At 49.2% G+C, this 19980-nt stretch overlaps 1 protein-coding gene and 1 pseudogene across 1 annotated transcript; one reads left to right on the top strand and one right to left on the bottom strand.

Moving 5' to 3' along the window:
• The first annotated feature begins 11493 nt into the window (after positions 1–11493).
• LOC138847575 (olfactory receptor 13H1-like) lies at positions 11494–13040 on the top strand. The gene is made up of 2 exons (XM_070066709.1): positions 11494–11682; positions 12087–13040. Exons 1-2 carry the CDS (start codon positions 11494–11496, stop codon positions 13038–13040), a joined length of 1143 nt encoding a protein of 380 aa, XP_069922810.1.
• Positions 13041–16728: 3688 nt separating this feature from the next.
• On the bottom strand, positions 16729–19346 carry LOC100342846 (DDB1- and CUL4-associated factor 6-like; annotated as a pseudogene).
• Between the last annotated feature and the right edge of the window lie 634 nt (positions 19347–19980).

Genomic DNA, 19980 nt, shown 5'->3' with positions numbered 1-19980 from the left:
AGAGAGGGATGTGTGTGTGTTTGTGAGAGAGGTGTGTGTGTGAGAGAGATGTGTGTGTGTTTGTGAGAGAGAGGGATTTGTGTGTGTGATAGAGATAGATGGAGGTGTGTGTGTGAGAGAGAGGGGGCTGTGTGTTTGAGAAAGAGAGAGAGAGGGCTGTGTGTGTGAGAGAGAAAGAGAGAAGGATGTGTGTGTCTGTGAGAAAGAGAGGGGGTTGTGTGCGCATGAGAGAGAGAAAGGGATGTGTGTGAGAGAGAGAAAAAAAGAGAGGAATGTGTGTGTGTGAATGAGAGCATGGGGGATGTGTGTGTGTGAGGGTGGGAGAGTCATGCGTGTGTGTGAGAGAGTGATGTGTGTTTGTGTGTGAGTGAGAGAGGTGTGTGTGTGAGAAAGAAAGAGGGACGTGTGTGTGTGAGAGAGAGATGGCTGTGTGTGAGAGAGAGTGAGAGAGGGATGTGTGTGTGTCTCTGCGAGAGAGAGGGGTTTGTTTGTGTAAGAGAGAGAAAGAGAGAGGGATTGTGTGTGAGAGAGATGTGTGTGTGTGAGAGAGAGATGTGTGTGTCTGTGACAGAGAGAGGGATTTGTGTGTGTGTGAGAGAGAGAAGGAGGGATGTGTGTGTGTCTGTGAGATAGACAGGGGTGTGTGTGTGAGAGAGAGGGTTGTGTGTGTGTGTGTGTGTCAGAGATAGGTGTGTGTGAGAGAGAGAGAGGAAGAGAGAGGGATGTATGCGTGTGAGAGAGAGGGATGTGTGTGTGAGGGAGAGAGAGGAAGATATAGGGATGTGTTTGTGTCTGTGTGAGAGAGAGAGGGATGTATGTGTGAGAGAGATGTGTGCGTGTGAGAGAATTGTGTGTATCTGTGATAGAGAGAGAGGGGTGTGTGTGTGAGAGGGATGTGTGTGTGAGATAGAGTGAAACAGAGATGGATATTTGTGAGGGGGGTTTGTGTGTGACAGAGAGAGAGGGATGGGTTAGAAAGAGAGATATAGAGGGATGTCTGTATCTGTGAGGGAGAGAGGGTTGTGTGTGTGTGAGAGAGAAGGAGAGGTATGTGTGTGAGTGTGAGAGAGAGGTGTGTGTGTTTGAGTGAGAGAGAGGGATGTGTGTGTGAGAGAGAGAGGGGGGTGTGTGAGGGAGAGAGATTGGGGGGTGTGTGAGGGAGAGAGAGGTGTGTGTGTGTGTCTGTGAGAAAGAGGAATGTGTGTGTGTGAGAGAGAGAGGTATGTGTGCGAGAGAGAGAAAGAAAGACAGGGATGTGTGTGTCTCTGAGGGAGAGAGATGGATTTGTGTGTGTGAGAGAGAGTTGGGGGGTGAGAGAGTGAGGGGTGTGTGTGTGAGAGAGAGAGAGGAGTGCGTGTGTGTGAGAGAGTGATGTGTTTGTGTGAGAGAGATGTGTGTGTCTGTGAGAGAGAGAGGGATGTTTGTGTGTCTGTGAGAGAGAGGGGTGTGTGTGTGTGAGAGAGAGCGTGGGGTATGTGTGTGTATGAGGGTGGGTGTGAGAGAGGGATGTTTGTGTGTGTGTGAGAGAGAGGGATGTCTGTGTGTGAGAGAGATTGGGGGTGTAATCAAGAGAGAGAGTTGTGTGTGTGAGAGAGAGAGGGATGTGTGTGTGTGAGAGAGAGGGGTGTGTGTGTGAGAGAGAGAGGGGTGTGTGTGGGAGAGAGAAAGAGAGAAGGATGTGTGTGTGTGTGAGAGAGAGAGAGAGAGAGACAGGGATGTGCATGTGAGAGAGAGATTGGGGGTTGTAAGTGAGAGAGAGGTGTGTGTGTGTGAGAGAGAGTGGTGTGTTTGTGTTTGAGAGAGGGATGTTTGTGTGTCTGTGTGAGAGAGAGGGTTGTGTGTGTGAGAGAGAGAGCATGGGGTATGTGTGTGTGTGAGGGTGGGTGTGAGAGAGAGAAAGAGGGACGTGTGTGTGTGTGACAGAGAGTTCTGTGTGTGAGAGAGAGTGAGAGAGGCATGTGTGTGTGAGAGAGAGGGGGGAATGTTTGTGTGTGTGAGAGATAGGGATGTCTGTGTGTGAGAGAGATTGGGGGGTGTGAGCAAGAGAGAGAGTTGTGTGTGTGAGAGAGAGAATGATGTATGTGTGAGAGTATGTATGCGTGTATGTGTGAGAGAGGGGTGTGTGTGAGAGAGAGGGATGTGTGTGTGTGACAGAGAGAGAGGGATGTGTATGTGTCTGTGAGAGAGAGGAATGTGTGTGCGTGAGAGAGAGAGGGGTGTGTCTGTGTGAGAGAGAGAAAGAGAGAGGATGTGTGTGAGAGTGAGAGAGAGAGAGAAAGGAAGGTTTTTTGTGTTGAGAGAGAGATGTGTCTGTGTGAGAGAGGTGTGTGTTAGTCTCTGAGAGAGAGGGAAGTGTGTGTGTGTGTGTGTATGTGAGAGAGAGGTGTGTGTGTATGAGAGAGGGATGTGTGCGTGTGACAGAGAGGGATGTGTATGTGTCTGTGAGAACAAGAGGAATGTGTGTGAGAGACAGAGAGAGAAAGGTATGTGTTTTGTGTGTGAGAGATGGGGGGTGTGTGTGAGACAGAGGTGCGTTTTTGTCTGTGAGAGAGAGAGAAGGAAGTGTGTGTGTGTGTGTGTGTATGTGAGAGGGAGGGTGTGTATGTGAGAGAGAGAGAGAGAGAGGGATGTGTGTGTGTGAGCGGTGTGTGTGTGAGAGACAAGTGTGTGTGTGAGAGAGAAGAGTGTGTGTGTGAGAGAGAGGGTTGTGTGTGTGAGAGAGAGGGATGTGTGTGGGAGAGAGAAAGAGAGAAGGATGTGTGTGTGTGTGTGAGAGAGAGAGAGAGAGAGGGATGTGCCTGTGAGAGAGAGATTGGGGGTTGTAAGTGAGTGAGAGGTGTGTGTGTGTGTGAGAGAGAGAGTGGTGTGTTTGTGTTTGAGAGAGGGATGTGTGTGTGTCTGTGAGAGAGAGAGAGGGGTTTGTGTGTGTGAGAGACAGAGGGGTGTGTGTGTGTGAGAAGGGGTGTGTGTTAGAGAGAGGTGTGTGTGTGTGAGAGAGAGTGATGTGTGTGTGTGAGAAGGGGTGTGTGTGTGAGAGAGGTGTGTGTGTGTGAGAGAGAGGGTGGTGTGTTTGTGTTTGACAGAGGGATGTGGTGTGTCTGTGAGAGAGGGGGGGGTTTGTGTGTGTGTGAGAGAGAGATAGAGGGATGTGTGCGAGAGAGAGAGAAAAGGACAGCGATGTGTGTGTGAGAGAGAGACAGAGGAATGTGTGTGTGTGTGTGTGTGAGAAGGGGGTGTGAGAGAGAGGTGGGTGTGTGTGAGAGAGAGAGAGTGGTGTGTGTCTGTGAGAGAAAGGGAAGTTTGTGTGTCTGTGAGAGAGAGAGGGGTGTGTGTGAGAGAGAGAGAGAAAGAGAGAGGGATGTCTGTGTGTGAGAGCGATTGGGGGGTGTAATCAAGAGAGAGAGTTGTGTGTGTGAGAGAGAGAGGGATGTGTGCATGTGTGTGTGAGAGAGGGGTGTGTGTGAGAGAGAGGTATGTGTGTGTGTGACAGAGAGAGAGGGATGTGTATGCGTCTGTGAGAGAGAGAGGAATGTGTGTGTGTGTGAGAGAGAGAGAGTTCTGTGTGTGTGAGAGAGTGACAGGCATGTGTGTTTGTGAGAGAGAGAGGGATGTTTGTGTGTGTGTGAGAGAGAGGGATGTCTGTGTGTGAGAGAGATTGGGGGGTGTGTGTCTGTGTGAGAGAGACGAGTGTGTGTGAGAGAGAGAAAGAGAGAGGGATGTATGTGTGTGTGAGAGAGGTGTGTGTGTTTCTGTGAGAGAGGTGTGTGTGTGTTTTAGAGAGAGGGATGTGTGTTTCTGTGTGAGAGAGAGGGTCTGTCTGTGTGAGAGAGAGATATGTGTGTGTGAGAGAGAGAAGTGTGTGTGTGAGAAAGAGAGAGGGATGTTTGTGTCTGTGAGAGAGAGAGAAGGGTGTGTGTGTGAGAGAGAGAGAGGGGTGTGTGTGTGTGTGTTTCTGTGAGAGAGAGACAGGGATGTGTGTGAGAGAGATGTGTGTGTGTCCATGAGGGGGAGAGAGAGAGGGATGTGTGTGTGTTTGTGAGAGTGAGAGAGGTGTGTGTGTGAGAGAGATGTGTGTGTGTTTGTGAGAGAGATTGATTTGTGTGTGTGATAGAGATAGATGGAGGTGTGTGTGTGAGAGAGAGGGGGCTGTGTGTTTGTGAAAGAGAGAGAGAGGGCTGTGTGTGTGAGAGAGAAAGAGAGAAGGATGTGTGTGTCTGTGAGAAAGAGAGGGGGTTGTGTGCACATGAGAGAGAGAAAGGGATGTGTGTGAGAGTGAGAAAAAAAGAGAGGAATGTGTGTGTGTGAATGAGAGCATGGGGGATGTGTGTGTGTGAGGGTGGGAGAGTCATGTGTGTGTGTGAGAGAGTGATGTGTGTTTGTGTGTGAGTGAGAGAGGTGTGTGTGTGAGAAAGAAAGAGGGACGTGTGTGAGAGAGAGAGAGATGGCTGTGTGTGAGAGAGAGTGAGAGAGGGATGTGTGTGTGTCTCTGCGAGAGAGAGGGGATTGTTTGTGTAAGAGAGAGAAAGAGAGAGGGATTGTGTGTGTGAGAGAGATGTGTGTGTGTGAGAGAGAGATGTGTGTGTCTGTGACAGAGAGAGGGATTTGTGTGTGTGTGTGAGAGAGAAGGAGGGATGTGTGTGTGTCTGTGAGATAGACAGGGGTGTGTGTGTGAGAGAGAGGGTTGTGTGTGTGTGTGTGTGTGTCAGAGAGAGGTGTGTGTGTGAGAGAGAGAGAGGAAGAGAGAGGGATGTATGCGTGTGAGAGAGAGGGATGTGTGTGTGAGGGAGAGAGAGGAAGATATAGGGATGTGTTTGTGTCTGTGTGAGAGAGAGAGGGATGTATGTGTGAGAGAGATGTGTGCGTGTGAGAGAATTGTGTGTATCTATGATAGAGAGAGAGGGGTGTGTGTGTGAGAGGGATGTGTGTGTGAGATAGAGTGAAACAGAGATGGATATTTGTGAGGGGGGTTTGTGTGTGACAGAGAGAGGGATGGGTTAGAAAGAGAGATATAGAGGGATGTCTGTATCTGTGAGAGAGAGAGGGTTGTGTGTGTGTGAGAGAGAAGGAGAGGTATGTGTGTGAGTGTGAGAGAGAGGTGTGTGTGTTTGAGTGAGAGAGAGGGATGTGTGTGTGAGAGAGAGAGGGGGGTGTGTGAGGGAGAGAGATTGGGGGGTGTGTGAGGGAGAGAGAGGTGTGTGTGTGTGTCTGTGAGAAAGAGGAATGTGTGTGTGTGAGAGAGAGAGGTATGTGTGCAAGAGAGAGAAAGAAAGACAGGGATGTGTGTGTCTCTGAGGGAGAGAGATGGATTTGTGTGTGTGAGAGAGAGTTGGGGGGTGAGAGAGTGAGGGGTGTGTGTGTGTGAGAGAGAGAGGAGTGCGTGTGTGTGAGAGAGTGATGTGTTTGTGTGAGAGAGATGTGTGTGTCTGTGAGAGAGAGAGGGATGTTTGTGTGTCTGTGAGAGAGAGGGGTGTGTGTGTGTGAGAGAGAGCGTGGGGTATGTGTGTGTATGAGGGTGGGTGTGAGAGAGGGATGTTTGTGTGTGTGTGAGAGAGAGGGATGTCTGTGTGTGAGAGAGATTGGGGGTGTAATCAAGAGAGAGAGTTGTGTGTGTGAGAGAGAGAGGGATGTGTGTATGTGAGAGAGAGGGGTGTGTGTGTGAGAGAGAGAGGGGTGTGTGTGGGAGAGAGAAAGAGAGAAGGATGTGTGTGTGTGTGAGAGAGAGAGAGAGAGAGAGACAGGGATGTGCATGTGAGAGAGAGATTGGGGGTTGTAAGTGAGAGAGAGGTGTGTGTGTGAGAGAGAGAGTGGTGTGTTTGTGTTTGAGAGAGGGATGTTTGTGTGTCTGTGAGAGAGAGAGGGTTGTGTGTGTGAGAGAGAGAGCATGGGGTATGTGTGTGTGTGAGGGTGGGTGTGAGAGAGAGAAAGAGGGACGTGTGTGTGTGTGACAGAGAGTTCTGTGTGTGAGAGAGAGTGAGAGAGGCATGTGTGTGTGTGAGAGAGGGGGGAATGTTTGTGTGTGTGAGAGATAGGGATGTCTGTGTGTGAGAGAGATTGGGGGGGTGTGAGCAAGAGAGAGAGTTGTGTGTGTGTGTGAGAGAGAATGATGTATGTGTGAGAGTATGTATGCGTGTATGTGTGAGAGAGGGGTGTGTGTGAGAGAGAGGGATGTGTGTGTGTGTGACAGAGAGAGAGGGATGTGTATGTGTCTGTGAGAGAGAGGAATGTGTGTGCGTGAGAGAGAGAGGGGTGTGTCTGTGTGAGAGAGAGAAAGAGAGAGGATGTGTGTGAGAGTGAGAGAGAGAGAGAAAGGAAGGTTTTTTGTGTTGAGAGAGAGATGTGTCTGTGTGAGAGAGGTGTGTGTTAGTCTCTGAGAGAGAGGGAAGTGTGTGTGTGTGTGTGTATGTGAGAGAGAGGTGTGTGTGTGTATGAGAGAGGGATGTGTGCGTGTGTGAAAGAGGCATGTGTGTGAGAGAGAGGGATGTGTGTGTGTGTGACAGAGAGGGATGTGTATGTGTCTGTGAGAACAAGAGGAATGTGTGTGAGAGAGAGAGAGAAAGGAATGTGTTTTGTGTGTGAGAGATGGGGGGTGTGTGTGAGACAGAGGTGCGTTTTTGTCTGTGAGAGAGAGAGAGGGAAGTGTGTGTGTGTATGTGAGAGGGAGGGTGTGTATGTGAGAGAGAGAAAGAGAGAGGGACGTGTGTGTGTGAGTGGTGTGTGTGTGAGAGACAAGTGTGTGTGTGTGAGAGAGAAGTGTGTGTGTGTGAGAGAGAGGGTTGTGTGTGAGAGAGAGAGGGATGTGTGTGGGAGAGAGAAAGAGAGAAGGATGTGTGTGTGTGAGAGAGAGAGAGAGAGGGATGTGCCTGTGAGAGAGAGATTGGGGGTTGTAAGTGAGTGAGAGGTGTGTGTGTGTGTGTGTGAGAGAGAGAGAGACAGAGGTGTGTGTGTGAGAGAGAGAGGGGCTTGTGTGAGAGTGAGAGATAGAGAGGGATGTGTGTGTTTGAGAGAGGTGTGTGGGTGAGAGAGGGATGTGTGTCTGTGAGAGAGAGAGGATGTGTGTGTATCTGTGAGAGAGAGTTGGGTGGGTGTGAGAGAGAGAAAGAGAGAGGGATGTTTGTGTGTCTGTGAGAGAGGGAGGTGTGTGAGAGAGAGAGGGGTGTGTTTGAGAGAGAGAGAGGCATGAGAGTGTGTGAGAGAGAGGGATGTGTGTGCGTTTGTATGTGTGAGAGAGAGAGACAGAGGTGTGTGTGTGTGAGAGAGAGAGGGGCTTGTGTGAGAGTGAGAGATGGAGAGGGATGTGTGTGTATGAGAGAGATGTGTGGGTGAGAGAGGGATGTGTGTGTGAGAGAGAGAAGATGTGTGTGTATCTGTGAGAGAGAGAGGAGTGTGTGTGAGAGAGAGAGGGATGTGTGTGAGAGAGATGTGTGTGTCTCTGAGAGAGAGGTGAGTGTGTGTGTGTGAGAGAGGTGAGTGTGTGTGTGTGAGAGAGAGAGGGATACGTGAGAGAGACAGAAAGAGAGAGGGATGGGGGTGTGTGTGTGACAGGGATATGTGTGTGTTTGTGAGAGCGGTGGGTGTGTGTCTGTGAGAGAGAGAGAGCTGTGTGTGTGTGAGAGAGGGATGTGTGGGTATCTGTGAGAGAGAGTTGGGTGGGTGTGAGAGAGAGAAAGAGAGAGGGATGTTTGTGTGTCTGTGAGAGAGGGGTGTGTGTGTGAGAGAGAGAGAAAGATGTATGTGGTGTGAGAGAGAGAGGGGTATGAGTGTGTGTGAGAGAGAAAGAATAGGGTGTGTGTGGAGAGAGAGGGGGTGTGTGTGTGAGAGAGATGTATGTGTGTGTGAGAAAGGTGTGTGTGTCTGTGATAGAGAGAGGTGTGTGTGTGACAGAGAGACAGAGATGGATGTGTGTGTGAGAGAGAGAAACAGGGATGCATATGTGTGTGAGAGAGAGATGGGGTTGTGTGTGTGTGTGAGAGTGAGAGGGATGTGTGACAGAGAGATAGAGAGGGATGTCTGTGTCCTGAGAAAGAGAGAGAGAGGGGTGTGTGTGTGTGTTTTAGAGAGAGAGAGATAGACAGGGAGGTGTGTTTCTAAGGGGGGGGATGTGTATGTGAGAGAGAGGTGTGTGTGTCTGTGTGAGAGAGAGGGGGATGTGTGTGAGAGAGAGAGAGAAAGAGAGGGATGTGGGGGGCGTGTGTGTGAGAGAGATGTGTGTGTTTGTGAGAGAGGTGGGTGTGTGTCTGTGAGAGAGAGAGCTGTGGGGGGGATGTGGGGGGGTGTGAGAGGGGGGTGTGTGTGAGAGAGAGAGAAAGAGAGAGGGATGTTTGTGTGTCTGTGAGAGAGGGATGTGTGTGTGTGAGAGAGACAGAGGTGTGTGTGTGTGAGAGAGGGGCTTTTGTGAGAGTGAGAGAGAGGGATGTGTGTGAGAGAGAGAGTGAAAAAGAGAGGAATGTGTGTGTCTGTGTGAGAGAGAGGAGTGTGTGTGAGAGAGAAAGAGAGAGGGATGTATGTGTGTGTGAGAGAGGTGTGTGTGTCTGTGAGAGAGAGGTGTGTGTGTGTGTGAGAGAGAGAGGGATGTGTGTGTGTTTTAGAGAGAGGGATGTGTGTTTCTGTGTGAGAGAGAGGGTCTGTCTGTGTGAGAGAGAGATATGTGTGTGTGACAGAGAGAAGTGTGTGTGTTTGTGAGAGAGAGGTGTGTGTCGTGAGAAAGAGAGAGAGAGGGGGGTGAGTGTGTGAGACAGAGAAAGAGATAGGGATGTGTGTGTGGAGAGAGGGGGGGTGTTTGTGTGAGAGAGAGATGTGTGTGTGTGTGTGTGTGAAAGAGGTGTGTGTGTCTGTGATAGACAGAGAGGTGTGTGTGTGAGAGAGATAGACAGAGATGGATGTGTGTGTGTGTGAGAGAGAGAAACAGGGATGCATATGTGTGTGTGAGAGAGAAAGAGAGAGGGATGTATGTGTGTGTGAGAGAGGTGTGTGTGTCTGTGAGAGAGAGGTGGGTGTGTGAGAGAGAGAGAGAGGGATGTGTGTGTGTTTTAGAGAGAGGGATGTGTGTTTCTGTGTGAGAGAGAGGGTCTGTCTGTGTGAGAGAGACATGTGTGTGTGTGTGAGAGAGAAGTGTGTGTGTGTCTGTGAGAGAGAGGTGTGTATGGTGAGAGAGAGAGAGAGAGGGGGGTGAGTGTGTGAGACAGAGAAAGAGATAGGGATGTGTGTGTGGAGAGGGGGGGTGTTTGTGTGAGAGAGAGATGTGCGTGTGTGTGTGAAAGAGGTGTGTTTGTCTGTGATAGACAGAGAGGTGTGTGTGTGAGAGAGATAGACAGAGATGGATGTGTGTGTGTGTGTGTGAGAGAGAAACAGGGATGCATATGTGTGTGTGAGAGAGAAAGAGAGAGGGATGTATGTGTGTGTGAGAGAGGTGTGTGTGTCTGTGAGAGAGAGGTGTGTGTGTGAGAGAGAGAGAGAGGGATGTGTGTGTGTTTTAGAGAGAGGGATGTGTGTTTCTGTGTGAGAGAGAGGGTCTGTCTGTGTGAGAGAGAGATATGTGTGTGTGTGAGAGAGAAGTGTGTGTGTGTGTCTGTGAGAGAGAGGTGTGTATGGTGAGAGAGAGAGAGAGAGGGGGGTGAGTGTGTGAGACAGAGAAAGAGATAGGGATGTGTGTGTGGAGAGGGGGGTGTTTGTGTGAGAGAGAGATGTGCGTGTGTGTGTGAAAGAGGTGTGTGTGTCTGTGATAGACAGAGAGGTGTGTGTGTGAGAGAGATAGACAGAGATGGATGTGTGTGTGTGTGTGAGAGAGAGAAACAGGGATGCATATGTGTGTGTGAGAGAGAAAGAGAGAGGGATGTATGTGTGTGTGAGAGAGGTGTGTGTGTCTGTGAGAGAGAGGTGTGTGTGTGTGTGAGAGAGAGAGGGATGTGTGTGTGTTTTAGAGAGAGGGATGTGTGTTTCTGTGTGAGAGAGAGGGTCTGTCTGTGTGAGAGAGAGATATGTGTGTGTGTGAGAGAGAAGTGTGTGTGTGTGTCTGTGAGAGAGAGGTGTGTGTGGTGAGAGAGAGAGGGGGGGTGAGTGTGTGAGACAGAGAAAGAGATAGGGATGTGTGTGTGGAGAGGGGGGGTGTTTGTGTGAGGGAGAGATGTGCGTGTGTGTGTGAAAGAGGTGTGTGTGTCTGTGATAGACAGAGAGGTGTGTGTGTGAGAGAGATAGACAGAGATGGATGTGTGTGTGTGTGTGAGAGAGAAACAGAGATGCATATATGTGTGTGAGAGAGAGGCGGTTGTGTGTGTTTGTGTGAGAGAGAGACAGGGAGGAGTGTTTCTGAGAGAGAGAGAGGGTTGTGTGTGTTAGAGAGAGGTGAGTGTGTGTGTGTGAGAGAGAGAGAGAGAGGGATGTGTGTGTGAGAGAGAGAGGGATGTGTTTGTCTATGAGGGAGAGAGAGGGGGGTGTTTGTGAGAGAGAGAGGGATGTGTGAGAGAGAGAAAGAGAGAGGGATGTGTGTGTGTGTGAGAGAGAGATGTATGTGTCTGTGAGAGAGGTGTGAGTGTGTGTGAGAGAGGGAGGGATATGTGTGTGTCTGTGAGAGAGAGAGGGGTGTGTTTTTGTGAGAGAGAGAGGGATGTGAGAGAGAGAGGGATGTGAGAGAGAGAGAAAGAGAGAGGGATGTGTGTATGTGTGTGTTGTGAGAGAGAGGGATGTGTGTGTGTGTGAGAGAGAGTGATGTGTGTGCGTTTGCGAGGGGGATTTGAGAGAGAGAGCTCTGTGTGTGAGAGAGAGATGGATGTGTGTGTGTTTGTGTGAGAGAGATGTGTGTGTGTCTGTGAGGGAGAGATTGAGAGTTGTGTGTGTGTATGGGGGGGGAGGTGTGTGTGTGTGAGAGAGGGATGTGTATGAGAGAGAGAGAGATGTGTGTGCATCTGTGAGAGAGAGAGAGAGAGAGAGAGAGAGGACATGGGAAGATTTTTCCCAGTGCCTACCCCACAGGATGTGTCTGTAATGCTCATTCAATTCAACCAGCACGTTAACAAGGCTTGCTGATGGACAGCATATGGAGAGTAAGACAGAGAAGGCTTCTAACTTTTGGAGACCTCCAATATATCCCAGACCCTGAATGAGACGGCAGATGTGGAAAATGGCATTTACCTAGGGAGGAATGGGGCAAAACCATGAGTTGACTTCCACCAAGCGGTGCTGAAGGTGGTAGCGAATGCGCGAGTGGAGGTGCCCGGCTGTTCGGCGGGTCAGCAGATGTGTTGATCGCTTCTAGCACAGTGGTCAGGGGCTTTGCAAAGAACACGGGCACGGGCCTCAGCCACCTTTGTCTTATCCAGCAAGCCCCCTTCAAGATCTCACACTGCAAATGCAGTCAGTTCGGGCCTCGACAGCTGCCAGGACATTTGCAACCAAGCCCAGAGCAGTGCTGGCCTGGCCTGCCCCACCCAGCTGCCCACCTCTATGCAAGAGTCCAAAGGGAACGGGGCACCCAACAGGAGAGTCCCTAGCTGGCTCGCGATGGGGGCCTCCCCTGAACATCCTGAGCCTGTCCCCATTCCCTTTCTCCTTTCTCTCTTCTCTGCTGGGAAGACTGATGAGCTGCTGGTTGGAGAGGTGGGAGGAAACCCTCGTGGGTCTTTCAGCCTCAGGCCCAGTGCGGGAAGGGACGCGGGACCTCGAGCAGTGAACTTGATCAAGCAGCAAACAGTATCGACCTGAGGACCTTTCCCTGTGCCGCCGTGCTGTCATCCTTCTGCCCCTGGATGACAAGACCATGTGCATCCTCCCATGCTCAGATCTCGTTTAGCTTGGAGCGGGAGATCACTGGCGATGTGTTTGGCCAGATGGCTAGGTGGATGCTCTGTTCTCTCTTCCTCAAAGACTGTGCGTGCTAGTCCAGGGCTGCCGACCCCGCTTTGCCAGAGGACTGCCTTTTCATTTCCCCAGCGCAGGATGCAGAGATGGGGCTGGAGCTGCTGGCAGGCAGGGCCTGAAAGTTTCCGAGATGAGCTTGTGTCATGGGCTGCTGTGCTTCGACTAACTTGGAGGTTTAACCGATGGACTCCTGGTTAACAAAGCGCTGCTCCTCTGCTTTCTCTCCCTGCCTGTAGCTGTGCCTAGAGGAAATGAATTACCAGGAAAGTGGAAACTACACCAGAGTGACGGAATTCGTTCTGCTGGGGCTGTCCACGCACCCCGCATCCCAGAGTGCCCTCTTCTGGTCACTCATGTTTCTCTACATGGTGACTTTGGCGGGAAACGGCATGATCATCTTCCTGGTAGGAGTCAGTTCTCTGCTCCACACCCCGATGTATTTCTTCCTCAGTAACTTATCGTTACTGGATCTCCTGTTCTCCACCAGTGCTGTGCCCTTGATCATGGTGCACTCTCTGCAGGACTTCCCCACCATCTCCTACCGCTCCTGCTTTGCCCAGCTCACCATCCGAGCCTTCCTGGTACTGGCTGAGTGTTTCCTGCTGGCCATCATGGCTTACGACCGGTTTGTGGCAATCTCAGCTCCGCTCCGGTACAACCTGGTCATGTCTTCTCGAGTGTGCGCTGTGCTGGTGTTGGCTGCATGGATGGCAGCTCTCCTCCTCACCGTTACACCCGTTCTGCTCTTGCCCATCAGCTTCTGTGGGCATAACACCGTCAATCACTTCTCCTGCGAAGTGCAAGCCATCTTTAAATTGCTCTGTTCCAACACCACTTCCCTAGAGGTTATGATGATGGTGTGTGCTGTTACTTCAATGCCAGTACCTTTGAGTTTCATCCTGATCTCCTACCTTTGTATCCTCAAGGCTGTCTTAAGAATCCACCCAGCCGAGGCCAGGCTTAAAGCCTTTTCCACGTGTGGCTCTCACCTGGTTGTGGTCACCATCTACTTTGGGACACTAATATATATTTACGTGAGGCCTCAGACCAAAAAGGTCGAGGACGGAGACAAGATTGTCTCTATATTTTATGCAGCGGTGACCCCAATGCTAAACCCCCTCATCTACGCCCTGAGAAACAAGGACGTGAAGGCTGCTCTCAGGAGAGTGACTTGTGGGGCCAAGTCCTGAGGCTCCAGCACACAGCAGGGTGCTGGGTGACAGGACGGTGCAAGGGCTTGAGCTGTCCTGGCAGCTTTGCATCTGCGAGTGGCACTACGGGAAGGGAAAAGGACTTGCAAGGCGTCCGCATATCGGAAGAGATTACGCAAGAATGAGGATCTGACGCCACAAACATAGACAAGTGCTAAATGTCACCTGCATCTCAAATACAAATAAAGTGCAAACTCAACACGAGGAGCAAGGGCTACAATGTGTATGCCAGAAAAATAATCAACGTCTCGTAGATCATGAAGCCAGAGGAGAAATACCCCAATAAGACAATGGCCAAAAGGCACGAACATGCATTTGATTAAAGAGGAAACCAGAGCTCAGACCTAAGCAACAGTAAGGTAGCACTTTGTACATATCGAATTCACAAAAATGGAAAGTGTTTGCAGCATAGGGCACCGCTGAGTGTTTAGGTAAAGACGCCAGGGTGGGGGATGTGAGTGGGTGCACGTCCACTCACATAGGATGACCTATTCTGTTGGGGTGGAGGTAGCTGGCAGCTGGCAGCTGGCAGCGGCCTCGTCTTCTGCATTTGCTACTCTGAGAACACCGGGGCAGATATACAGGCCTGGTGGGGGCTCTGAAGATGCCCAACCTGAAACATGATGTCAGTCTCTGCCCACAGAGACTGCACAGTTGGGGCACTTGCCCTTGCACCCTCCCCAGTAGTGGGAGGACCTGGGGTGAAGGATGGTTTCCCTCCAAAGGCAACTCCTCCTCTTCTGCCCTCTGTGTGAGGGAGCTCCAGGGGGCGGTTGGTCTTGCACAGGTGGTCCGCTTTATGTAGAACGGGAGGCCTTCCGAGGACCCTTCTTCACAACTGGGAGCTTTGGGAAGATGGGAAAGACCTGCTTTGGCATCTTATGTCACCATGCCGCCTCGATGCACCTGTGCCACAGAATGCTTACGCATGCAGGTAACACGTATGTGCAAGAATGCTCCTTAAGGCACTCTTGGGACTTGTGAGAATTTTGAATAAAAGCCTTAAGTGTCCCTGCATAGTGCAGTACTATGGAACACCGTGTAGCTAGGATGGCCCTACTCGGTCTCTCTTCTGGGGCCAGAAGGTGATCTGGAGGGAGCACATACTATGTTCGTGATGAAGACAAAAGTGCAAGGGGGTGGTCAGGATGTCTCCCAAGGCCCAGGGTCAAATTAGCAGGTTGTTACTTTTGTCGGTATTTGATGAGCTAAAGTAGGGAGAGTCTAGCTCAACACAAGTATCAGTGGGGCATGGAGATGTATTCTGTCACTAGAGGGAGGAACACCAAAGTCAAGAGGCTGAGGGCGTGGCTGAAATGGAGGATTAAGAACTAGGGGAAATGTTGCAGTTCACCATAGAGGGCAAAGATGTCGGCAAGGGAGCTGGCAACTTCACCCCCGGTGTAGATGGGAGTGCTGAGAAAAGAAAACTCCAAGTGTATACTCGAACCCACATCTGGTGGCTCTGGCTGGTAGGTACCTTCAGCACTGGGCCCCGGGTTAGTGTGGGCCCTTTCAATTGTGTGCTGGGTTGCTGCTAGACAATAAATACCCTCCTCGCAACTCCCGCATCTATCCTTAAGTTTCTGGACGTTTGGATTGCAAGCATTTTCAGAAATGTGTCATGTTCGACAGCGAGAAGCTGCCTCTATCCAGACAGTCTGTTTGGACTGTGTGGGTGTAGGTGGTGGAGAGAGCAAGCAATGGGGCGCAAGGCACCCATGTTAGATCTGGGCTCCTGGATTTCCAATGGGGCGCCACCTGCGTAGCACAGCTTACAAGCAAGATGGACAAGACACACGGTCAGGTCAATCTTGGGCAGCAATTGTGTTCCCAACTCTTAAAACGTATGTTGATGAAGACAAAGAACAGCCAGAAGCAGAGTAACGAGATGCGACAACTAAAATAGCAGGGGTTGTAGTCAGAGAACAATATATTCTCTATTTTGCACTGAAAAATGCTAAAAAACAGGGCAGGTGTTTGGCCTAGTGATGAATATACTGCTTGGAGCACCTACATCCCATATCCCAGTGCCTGGATTTGAGTCTCAGCTCTGCTCCCAATTCCAGCTGTCTGCTAGTGTGTATCCTGGTAGGCAGCAGGTGATGGCTCAAGTACTTGGACCCCTGCCACACACGTGGAAGACCTAGATGGAGTTCATGGCTCCTGGCTTTGACTCGACCCCTCCCTGGCCACTGTGACCATTTCTGGAATGAAGCAACAGATGGAAGATAGCTTTCTCTCGCTCTCTCTCTCACTCGCTCTCTCGCTCTCGCTCTCTCCCTCTCCCCCCCCCCCACTGTGGCCATTTGAGGACTAAAACAGGTACAATAGATAGAAGATTGATAGCTCTCTATCTCTATATCTGCCTTTTGAATAAATAAATAAATAAATCTATTTTTAAAAAAGCAAGCCACAATCTGAAAGAAGATATTTGCTATGCATAAAACTGACCAAGTGAGTAGCTAGATTTTAGAATATAAAGAGTTCCTATTTCCTAAACAAAAGCCCCCTGCTTACAGCCCATTGACACGAAGTTAATCTTAGGATCAATCCTAGTGGCAAGAAAGACCAGGAAATCTTTGTGCTAGGCTGCCATGCACCAGATACAGATCAGAGAGCTCAGGCAGTGGATGGCAGCCAAGACGGAAGGAGAGGGAAAGATGAGCATGGCCTACTCACTTGGCCACAATATTGCTCGAGGGTTCTAGCTCACCCCGTTTGCTTGTCAACGAACGTATTTTGAAGAGCATCTCTCTTAATTTTTTGCTTTCTAACTCATCAACATCTGCTCTTATCTATTTCCTTTGTACTTTTTTAATGTTTATCCTGTAGATGTTTTATTGGCTTCTTGAATCAGACACAATTTATGTCCAGTCTTTTAGGACTTTTCAGACCTTTTCCATGTTTGACTTTTTCTTGTGAAATGATTTTAGACTTACAAAAGAGTCACAAAGAGTACAGAGAATTTCTGTCTCCTTCAAACAGCTTCCTCTAAAGCTAACTTCTTAAAAGTTTATTCTGGGAAATTGGTGTTTTGTACTTGAGATTTGTACATCTTTACGGTGCACAGTGCAACATTTATCCACAGCAGGCAATCAGCACCCCCACTTCCCCACCTTTCTCCCAGCTCCTCTCCTTGGGTTCTTATACAGCATATAATTCATGAGCATGACCGCTAGTCATCACTGTGGTTTGCTACCTGCCACCGCACCTCCTCCTACCCCTCTGCCACACTTTCCTGTCTCCAGTAATCATGATTCTAAGTTCAGGTAGTGATTTCCAATTCCATTTTTCCATAACCATCTTGAAGCACATTTTTTTTTGGCAAGTGTAGAATAGTATTTGAACCAACATTTTCACTATAATGAAAATTACTCTTCAATGTTGATCCAAGTTCCCACAACCGAAGGTTTGGGGAAGTATTGCACTTTGTATTTTCTAGCACTCCTCATACACGGAAAAGGTTTTAAAAACATTTTGCTTGTTTTGTCTTATGCACTCTCCCAAATTCATCCACACATTCATTCCAAACCAATGTCAGGTTATCCCCAAAAAGGGGAAAAACTCCCAAAAAATGCACTAAAGTTCTGTAAAGAAAAAACATATAATAAATTGCCTTATACAAATTTCAGAACATCTAAGTGCTTGCCAAGAGAGGTGCTTATTACTTATCCTCGTTCTCATTCTCCTGGCCAGAGCCATCTGACATGTCACCTTCCAACTGGTGAGCTCCAATACGATTCAGTGAAGCCAACACCTGCAACATGATAGAGGCTGGAACTGTAATGGTATTTCTAGTCTCTTCCAGCATGAGTTTGTTTCGAGTTATAACTTCATCAGCAAGCTTTCGGTTAGAAATCCTTAACTCTTCTGGTGGTGACCAGATCTTTATGTCATAATCTATGCCGCATGAGGCTAGACCATTGTCCTGGAGTTGCGATGGCCTTTATAAACCACCATTACCAGTGGCCTTCTAATGTTCTTTCTTTTCCCCACCTGAAGAACTGCTGAATGCGGGCAACTGCAGAGCGTCTATCACCAGGTCCTGCTGGATACCTTGCACCTGGGATCATCATCACTATCATCTGTGTCCTGAAGAGCAGCATCCCTGGCTGATGTTTCCTCATGAGCTGACGGCTCGATGGCTTCTGTTTGGGCCTGAGGCTCAGGATTGGTGAATTTGGATTGGAAGTACTCTCAGTGCTAGTCCGATCTGAAGTTTCTGGTTCCTTGCCTTTTTGGACAAAGAGGATTCTTCTGGAACCTCACAAAAGCTACCAAGATTGAAGTTATTCCTTTCTCCCGAGTTGGAACCCAGTGGCTCAGTTGCAAGTACATCTGATTGTGCTGTATCTGTACTGTTCCAATCTAGGTTTTCTGCAGATGTGTGCCTGTTAGGTCTGGAATAGTGTGGGGCTCTGGTCTTTTGTACCCCGAGAAAGGAGAGAGAAAAAGGAGATGGAGACCGACCTCAACAGAGACAGGTTGCTGTACTGGAAGCACAGAGGTTGGCAAGAGTCTGTTCCTGTGAAGAGACTGTGCTGGGTGCATTTGGGACTCAGGTTTCATCCCGTTAGGAGGGAATTGGGGAGAGGTGTAGAAGGCAGCTGGCAGAAGAGTAGGGGGCTCTTTGAAGTCTCTGGGAATTTCCCTCTCATCTGTTTCATAGCTGCCCTGTGTAGTTTATCTGTTTTTCCATTTGCAATGCAAGGAGTTGAGAAGGTCTGCTTAGGCACCAAGGCTCTCCACAAAAGGGAGGATGTGGGGGGGGGGGCGCAGGGATAATGGAAGGAGGGGAAAGGTACATCAAGTCCTTTAGTGCCTTCTTGACATTTTGTCACACGCTCTGATGATTCTTCAAAACCTGTTTCATTATCTCCTTCTGGTGGTGGTACAGAGCTCTGTGGGACCAGTGATTCTTTTGACCCGCGGATTTGCAATGGCTCCCATTTCCTCTAGAACTTGAGGCTGTACTGCTCCATTCATCTGTAAAGTTCAGTCTTACTGTGCTTGTGGTTGTTTCTTCTGTGCTATAGGGCAAACTTAAAGCTGCTTCACCTGTCCCTGGATTGGGGCTCAGCTTTTCATTATTGTTATCCTGTTGCTTGTCAAGGGACATGGATCCGAGCTGTTAACCACAGAAGGAGAATCTGACCCTCTCTAGGCTGCCTCCATGCTCCTGTGGGGCTCTGTGGTAGGGGGCCAGCACCAGCAGACTCTACAGGGTGCTGTCACTCTGAGCAGGAGTCAGCAACCCATGACTTCGGGGGACCAGACTGATGATGTGTATGGTGCCCAGATGCCTCAGCAGCCAGTCTCTGTTCGCTGTCTGGAGATGATAACAAAGAAGTAGAATGAGGGCTTTCTGTGGAAGATAAGGTCAAATGGGCTGGAGCTGATACTGTAGAAGTCATAGAAGGTTAAGGTAATTGATGAGAAGGAGTATTTACATCCATTGCAGTTTCACCCACTTCCAAATCCGGACTTGATGGGCCAGTAGGAACAGTTGAAACATCTGACTGACTCCTTCCACGTCTGGGTCAAGATCTTCCTCGTCCTCTATTACTCTGTGCAACTTCATTTGCTTCTCAAGCCATCTTGATAACATATCAGACATTCTCTGCATCAGTGACACCACTGGGACTTTGTTCTCCATCTCATTCTCATTCACTCTCAGGCCTTGCTCTGGGTCCAGTATCTGACCAATCACCAAGAAGCCTCAAACGCTTAACTGGTGGCTGTCGGAACTCTTCTCTCTTCTGCAGAAGGAGTCTTACATTCTCGTGCTGTGTCATCTTTTGGGTCAAAAAGGTATAGGTAATCTGAAGAGTAACTAACGAGAATCTCTTGGCCATCTTCACTGTAACACAGAGGTGTCACTCTGCAGGATTTATTATTAAGATGGGAAGGAATAAAACAGGCAACCATTCCAGTGACTCCTCGCACTGCATAATTCGCTGTAACTCTTGTGCCCAGCATTCGGCGATCATGTCTTCATACTGAGTTATCAGAACAACCTAGAGCAAGGTAATACGGTATTGGTGAATGAAGAGCTATGGATGTGGCAGCACGGCGACAGTCAATATCAGAACAACCTAGAGCAAGATAATATGGTATTGGTGAATGAAGAGCTATGGATGTGGCAGCACGGCGACAGTCAATCAAAATGTCATCTTTGCAATCTTCTTTTGTGCAGCTAGTTTTGATGTGTGCATCAAACCACCCAACTGTTCCGTCTTCATCACAAGGTAGAAAAGTGTAAGGGTCATTTGGTACAGTCATAATCTCATAAGTAGTTCCAGAATGGCGCGTGAATTGGCACTATTACTTTCCACATCTTGCTCAACATTGGTATAAAATACTACTCCATCTCCAGAGCAGGATACAATCTGCTTATCATCCGTACATGGTGAGAACTTTGCACTAAATATATTTGCTTGATGCCCTGAACCAATTGTCAAAACCTTTCTGCTATAAGGATTACTAATTACTAACTTGGTGTCATTTGAGCCAGATAAAATACATTCTCCAGTGCCATTCCAACAGATTGTATTAACACAGCCATCAGGCACATTTAGAGTTGCTTCAGGTTTTGATCTCTGGATAAATTCTCTTCTTCTGGTACCATCCGCGGGCCAGGGCTTGTGGGCGCAGCGAGTTAGATGGCGGCCTCGGCGCCTCAGCCCCCAAAGACCGGCCCCGCCTGGGCTGGAACTCACTTCATACTCTTCTCCTCAGACTACTCCTATAGAACACCCAGAGATCAGCCTCGAAGCACAGTTGTGTTTGTGTACATATGTGTGTGGGTGTGTGTTTATGTGCATGTGTGCAAGTGTGTGTGTGTGAGCAATTTGTAGCCTGGCATACGCATCCACAAAGAAGCTACAGGATGCTTTGGAGGGAGGGCTTTAATGTG

This window comes from Oryctolagus cuniculus, chromosome X (genome assembly GCF_964237555.1).
Source record: "Oryctolagus cuniculus chromosome X, mOryCun1.1, whole genome shotgun sequence".
Taxonomy (NCBI): domain Eukaryota; kingdom Metazoa; phylum Chordata; class Mammalia; order Lagomorpha; family Leporidae; genus Oryctolagus; species Oryctolagus cuniculus.
This window is presented reverse-complemented; position numbering and strand designations above follow the sequence as displayed.

What these genes read in the sequence shown, in the direction of transcription:
- LOC138847575 (XM_070066709.1), top strand. Translation starts at nt 11,494, where the DNA reads ATGGGGGCCTCCCCTGAACATCCTGAGCCTGTCCCCATTCCCTTTCTC. An exon ending in ACTTGATCAAGCAGCAAACA is followed by an intron (nt 11,683 to 12,086) that starts GTATCGACCTGA and finishes CCCTGCCTGTAG; the next exon opens with CTGTGCCTAGAGGAAATGAA.